The sequence below is a fragment of the Otolemur garnettii genome, unplaced genomic scaffold, assembly GCF_000181295.1.
Source record: "Otolemur garnettii isolate 467f Iridium unplaced genomic scaffold, OtoGar3 scaffold00249, whole genome shotgun sequence".
Classification (NCBI taxonomy): Eukaryota; Metazoa; Chordata; class Mammalia; order Primates; family Galagidae; genus Otolemur; species Otolemur garnettii.
The window spans coordinates 620,253-627,116 of NW_003852644.1; the positions used below are offsets into that span (position 1 = coordinate 620,253).

At 57.6% G+C, this 6,864-nt stretch overlaps 1 protein-coding gene across 4 annotated transcripts in view; it reads right to left on the reverse strand.

Annotated features, from left to right (window-relative positions):
* Positions 1 to 3,584, reverse strand: part of PDZD4 (PDZ domain containing 4) — a 39,805-nt gene extending 36,221 nt beyond the window's left edge. For 3 of the 4 annotated variants that reach the window (XM_012813211.1, XM_003802541.2, XM_003802540.2), the window contains exon 1: positions 3,259 to 3,578. In XM_012813211.1, the coding sequence (XP_012668665.1) occupies positions 3,259 to 3,318 (60 nt within the window). In that variant the 5' untranslated portion in view covers positions 3,319 to 3,578. Of the gene's footprint in view, positions 1 to 3,258 lie in introns of all 4 variants that reach the window. The other variant, XM_012813210.1, reaches the window with a different exon arrangement.
* Positions 3,585 to 6,864: the final 3,280 nt, after the last annotated feature.

Sequence of the window (6,864 nt, forward strand, 5' to 3'; positions counted from 1 at the left end):
GCCCGCCACAACACCCGGCCATTTTTTGGTTGCAGCCATCATTGTTCTTTGGCGGCCCGGGCTGGATTCGAACCCTTAGGTGTATGTGGCTGGCGCCTTAGCCACTTGAGCCACAGGTGTCAAGCCTGAAGTTACTTTTTTAAAAATGCTTGTGAGTCATTGGGAGAAAGTGGTCTGGAGTGCAAGGCTGGGACAGAGATTTTGCAAGCTTCTTAATCCAGGGCCATAGCCCACTGCCTAGGAAGAGGCTCTGACAGGGAAAGTACAGCAGGTGCATGCAGGCATTTTTTTTGAAATCACATTACACTTTGTATCAGTGAGGTCCCTCACTCAGACATGGGTGTAAGGTTGCTCAGAGAAACAGAAGGAAGAACCCCCTAAAGATGGGTTGAAAACCCTGAGTTAAAGGAGATCTCAGAAGCCAGCTGACAGGTCTTCTTGGACAAAAGCTTCCTTCTGAGAAGAGGTTGGGGCTAGAAGTTCTCCCTGCTGTTCCTGGACACCCTCCCCCATACACAAGGGGCAGTCACCTCAGACATTTCATGGTTTTTACCTCTTTCCAGTCATGTTCAATTACTTTTTGTTTTCCCTTTATTTTATTTAATTAATTAATTTATTTGTCTATTTATTTTTAGAGAGAGTCTCACTCTATTGCCCTCGGTAGAGTGCTATGACGTCACAGCTCACAGCAACCTGGGCTTAGGCAATTCTTTTGCCTTAGCCTCCCAAGTAGCTAGGACCACAGACACCCACCACAACACCCAGCCATTTTTTGTTGCAGTTTGGCCAGGGCCAGGTTTGAACCTGCTACCCTTGGTATATGAAGCCGGCATCTTACCCACTGAGGCACCAGCATCGCCCTATTTATTGATTTTTTTAGAGACAGGATCTCGCTCAGTTGCCCAGGTTGGCAGCAGGACCACAGCTCACGGTAGCCTCGAGCTCCTCCAATGTTTTTCCTTAATTTTAAAGGCTAGTGAACGGTGCCTGTGGCTCAAGGAGTAGGGTACCAGCCCCATATGCTGGAGGCGGTGGGTTCAAACCCGGCCCTAGCCAAAAACTGCAAAATAAATAAATAAATAAATTTTAAAGTCTAGTTCTGCTTTTGAAACTTTATCCCACATTCAACTGTGTCAGGGAATGCAGAAAAGCAAAAATGTGTCTAAACTGCCACTGGGGCTTTACAGGGGATGCTGTAGCCCCCTAGGGAAGGGCCAGAGGGCAGCAGCCTCCTCTGGACCAGCTTCCTTGGTCAGGGCAAGTCCCTTCCCTGCGGGAAAACTTGGGACTCTTGGCCGGGACTGGGTTTGAACCCACCACCTCCGGCATATGGGGATGGTGCCCTACTCCTTTGAGCCACAGGTGCCACCCAACTTAGAACTCTTTTTAGGAGGAAGGTGAGGCTCAGGAACACTCACCCAGGTTCACCTCAAGCCTGCTTCCCAGGCGGAAGCTCCCTGAAGACAGCCCCACCCAGACCTACGGAGGCCTTCTCCCCAGGGCCCTGGGTTACCAAAGTCACCTCCCACCCACAGCTCACTCGAGGCCCACTGTGCAGCTCCTAGTTGCTCTTTCCTTCCCACATATCCCCCCAAGATCAGCCTTAAAGTAAGCGCTACACCACTCTTTCTCCAGAAAAGTCAAGACAGCCTGGCTGGAATCACCTAGGGCTGGATGGAATGATTCCAAAAAAGGAAGTGGATGGGATCCAAGAGTCCCGCTCAACCAACCATGGCAGCCCACCTGTGGCCTGCAGCCTCAGACTCTAACCTCAAGATTCCACAGGATGTCCTCCTTGTTGCAGCCTGGGTTATTTCAGATCCCTATCCCACTGGAGGAGAATGGCAATAGCCAGGCAAGGTTTCCAGACAGCAGGAAAAGATGTGAAACAGCAGCCGAGAAGTGAGAATTGCGCGGGAAGAAGGGGAGGGCCCTGCCGCGCAACGATGAAGGGCCAGGGAAAGGGGCCAAGAGTGCCGCCAGTCTGGAGCAAGATTTGCTACCCCTCCAGCCCTCGCCTCCCGCTCGCTGAGGCCAAAGGAACTGGGCTCACAGCAGGAATGCTCACCCCCTAGATTCACGGGAATCCACCCCCCCATACCTGCAGGGATGCCGCACATTCCTGTAGGAGGCTCCAACACGTGCTCTCCAGCCAACACCCTCCTTGCAAGCACTTGCTCCCTTCCCAGCCCTGGCCAGTAAACCTGGGAGGTCAAGCCCAGCCACTGAACGCATACCTGTCTGCGCCCCAGTCTGCTCCTGCGTCCCGACACCCTCTGGCCTTCACCTCCCTCTACTTAGCCCTAGGTCTGAGTCCACAGCCTTGGGACCTTCTTCTATGGTGCACATAGAAAGTACACACGTGCGGGGCCGGAGGAGCCTCCGCGTACACACAGACGGGGCACAGGCACGCACTCACGTAGTCATGCCACGGACCGGCAAGAAAGCCCCTCTCGGGGCTGTGGGGCTGAGCTCCAGGTCCCAGAGCTCCGCCCGGCGTCTCCTCCCCTCCCGGGGGCTTACCGCCAGCCCATACTCCCTAAGGCCCTGACGGGAAGAGAGCCGGCCGCTGGGCAGAGCGTGGGGAGACACCGCCACCGGCAGACGGCTCTCCCCGCTGATCCCAGCGGCGCCCACTCACCAGAAACGCCCAAGGCCCGGGAGCCCACCGTTCGGGCGGAGCCAGACCGGGGAGTGGGTGCCAAAGTGGGCGCCCAGCCTCCAGCCACTTGAGGACAGCGCCCCGGGACGCCCGAGCGCTCCATCGCCCGCCTGTGACCCGCTGGGACCGGGATGTAGCCACCCCCCGCACCGCAGGAGCCCAGCTCCCTCCCCCGCCCTGGGTCCTGCGGGAACAGCGTGTGCGGATAACAGAGCCCGTTGCTATGCAACCTCCATCCCGCGCGGGCCGCTCCGCGCCTTTTGGCTCTCGGGCAGGGGAGGAAGAGCACCCACCCCAACTTCCCACCCCGGGGTGACCTGAACGCAGGGTTCGTGTCCCAATCCACTCTGGGTGCTCAAGTCACGCGCTCCGCACTCCCACCCCCACCCAGGTCCCTCCACTCGAGACAGGTTCCCACGGAACGCCAACACCCAGCAGCCACAGAATTTGAGGGTGAGGATCACTCTGTACCCTTTCCTCCTAGAGCCCTCCTGCTCTCCCACGCCTTCCGCCCCGATCCCACTGGACCCTCCCTGCAGGGCCTGCTCCGTTCCACGGAGGGGCCGCGCCACCCGACAGAGCGGCAGCCACCCTACCTGAAGCATCACTTTGTACTGCTCCTCCGGCTTCTGGACCACGCACATATTACATCCCATGGTGCTGGCGGGCGAGGTAAGGAGAGCGGGAACAGGAATATGCCTTTCACTGGCCGTTGCGCGGGACCTGGGGGCCCGGGCCCGGGCCGGGAGCCATACCTTACCTCGGGGGGCGGGCCGCCTAGCGGGGGAGGAGGGCACGCCCCCGAGCGGGGGGCAGCTCCACGCCCCTAAGCTTAACTCCTGGCTGGCCGCGGCCAGGTGCGGGCATGCTCCCTCGTACCCAGTCAGGAAAAAAAGGGCAGCGGGGGATGGGCGGGCGCGCCGGGCGTTGCCTGGCTACCGCCCCCCAGGAGGCGCGGGGCAGCCGAGAGCCATCAGGGGCCGTGGACCGCGCGCCTCCCCGCCCGCGAGGCCCACCGCTGCCGCTGCCGCCTACGGCTCCCGCCCATGGCCGCCGGCCCCGGGAGCCTGGCCTTCGCGCTCGGCGCCACGGCCCGGCCCGCCAACAGGGGGGCGGCGGCGCCGCCAGACCAGCGCCCGCTCTCCTTCCTCGCCTGCTGTGCTCTTGGCGCTCGCGGCGCCGGGTCTCTGGCCCGCAGCCTGCCGGCGGTCTCCGGCTCCCGCCCGAGACGACGGGCACGCGCGCGCACCCGCAGCAGCGGGGGCGTGACGCGGGGACTGGGCGCACGCGCGCGGGGGAGGGGAGTGGGGCTGGGTGGTGGCGGGAATCGCGGGGGCTGGGGAAGCCGGCGCAAGAAGCCAAGGGCGGGGGTGGACGGAATCACGCGGGAGGGGGCCAGCTTACCGCGACCCCCGCGTCCAGTCCCAAGGCTCTTGGCACGGTGCGGCTCTGAGAGAGAGGTGTCCCGTGAGAAGGAGCCGCCTCCCCGCGTTCCCGGGAGAGAGTTGGGGAGGGAACCTGCTTTCAGCCCACTTTCCCGGGACTTGGCCGCAGTAGCCCTAACGCCTCTGCTGCTTCTGGCTTCTCTTCAATGGCTGCTTCTTTTCAACTCAGCCATTGCCGTGCTGCCTTTGAAACCGACACCTTTGTTTAAAAGAGAGAGAAAGAGAAAAACGAGGACAGGAAAAATGAAGCGCGGCCGGGCGGTTGGTGGGGAGAGCTGTCCCAGCGGCGTGCTTGGCTTGGGGTTTCCTGCGCACAGGATCTGAGCTGCCTCCTACCTGTTCCTCAGCCCTGACCCTCACCTGGGCCCAGCTCTTTCCCACAACCTGTTCCCTCGTTTTGGACAAGCCTGGAGGGAGAAGGCCTATGCCTGGAAAACAGCAGCGGCTTGGGGGATGGATTCCCAGGAGTGCTGTGGGAGACCGCTAAATTAAATTACTATTCCCTTCATTTCCAGTCTTTAGCAAGTGAGAAGAGGGGATCCTTAACCACCCTCGGCTGTTTAATTAAATAGCAGCGGTTGGGGAAGGCTACTCCGAAGCCTTTCCTACACCCCCACCCCCACCCCCGGTGTAGAGGACAGGAATCGGGAGCAGTGCACCTGCCTGGAATCCAGAGCAGGAACGTGAGTCTCCTAACCCTGGTTTCACCCAGAAAACAGATTTGGAGACAGAGCTGGTGTGCGAGTTGCAACTTGCCACCAAAGGGCTGGCTGGTCTCCTTGAGGAATGGTGTCACACTGAGGGCTCAGCAGCAGTGTCTACATCAGCCTGGTGAGAGGTAGCAGGGCTGCTGAGCTTATGCAGAAGCTCCAGCCCTTCCACAATGGCACAGGGCTCCACTCACTTCCAGCACTCCCTGAGGTACCCCCTCTCCAAACCTTGTCTCTCACTTTCCCATTTTACTCTGCCAGGGTCCCTGGCCAATCAACTAGCCAAGCCATTTCTCACTGCCCAGGAGTCCTTGGACACCTATATTTCAGGTCATTTTTTCACTGTGCAAAATAAACAATCTAGGTACTGCTCACTGGGAGGATTTCCCCTTATCACTGTCCCAGGGTCACCCTGAGTGAGGCTGTTTCTCCTAGTTCCAACCTAATGAGCTAACCCATGGAGGAACTGGGTCTGAGTGTTGTCCTCTGTCAGTCACAGGGAACTCTGCTTCCCACAGGGGTCTGGAATGCACCATTCTATGGAATTGCTGCTGTGCCTGCCCTCATGACTATACTCAGCTCGTGATGAGAAACTATGGTCACACAGGCACTTTATGTCCCATGGTCAGGCTGTAAGGCCCTGCCAGAGTCCAGCAGCATGGCAACAGTTGCTCTTTGAGTGATGAGTAGCTTTGCTGCAGAAGATACAGCGTTTCTCCAGCCCCTGATGGTTCCAGCCATACTTGACCCTTCTGCTGGGGCTTCCTGACAGCTCCATGTAGCAGCATCCTGACCTACCATGGACAGGTCCCTCCAGCACCATGAGGTTGGCTGGCTCCTGGGGCTCTAGTGGCAGAGCAGCTGGCACTGCAGCACAGCCCTTCTGCTAAGACTTGTCTTGCTGGTGCACCCCAAGGCCTGCTTGATTAGACAGTCTACCAATTTGGCAATCTACCCAGCATCATGCCAAATAAATCCCTTTTCTTGTTAGAATGAGTTTATTCCTTCCTGTGATCAGAACATTCTGACAATTACAAAGCCCAGGGAGGTAACCTGGTTCTCTGTGCCCTCAATGAATCCTCAAAATAAAAAAATAAAGCTCCAGAGGGTGTGGGGTGGAAGGACATCAGAGACAGTCAACTGATCCAGGCGCAGCAACTTTGATCTGAACTCAGCAATGAGGATGATGGTTCAGGGACATCCCTGCATGGCAGCTAGGCTGGAACAGAACATCGTGCTCCAGAGACATGACAAGGGCTGTCAGCACCGTGATTCCCAGAGCCACTGTAGCAATTTTTAACCTGAAGAAAGCATGCCCAGGTGACTCTGGCCCAGATGTAACGTGGAAGGGTCTTGTCTTAACTCCATTGAAGAAGTCCTTGCTCTCCCTCCATAGCCTGAAGCTTGAGCCGGCTGAGGACAGTGTGACACTCCATAGAAGGGGTCCCCTCTAACCCACCCTGGAAAGCTGCAGAGGCCATGGTATGCTTACAATTAGGACATACAGGCTCGGCGCCTGTGGCTCAACTGGCTAAGGCGCCAGCCACGTACACCTAAGGTGGCGGGTTCGAATCCCCAGCCCGGACCCTCCAGACAACAATGACGGCTTGCAACCAAAAGGTAGCCGGGCGTTGTGGCAGGCGCCTGTGGTCCCAGCTACTTGGGAGGCGGAGGCAGGAGACTCGCTTGAGCCCAGGAGTTGGAGGTTGCTGTGAGCTGTAATGCCATGGCACTCTACCCAGGGGGACAGCTTGAGGCTCTGTCTCAAAAAAAAAAAAAAAAAACAATTAGGACATACAGAGGAGTCCATTCTTCTGACTACAGTCTTGCCCCTGTGTCCACAGGGATTGGTTCCAGGACCACCCCCCCACTCTATGGATATCAAAATCCTCCAGTGTGCCAGTCCCTAATGTAAGATGGCAGACAGCGTGGTATTTGCATATAACCTCTACACCCCCATCACCTTAAATCACTCTAGATCAGTTATCATATATAATGCAATAGAAACATTATGTAATAGTTGTTGTATTGGTTTCTATTTATGTTA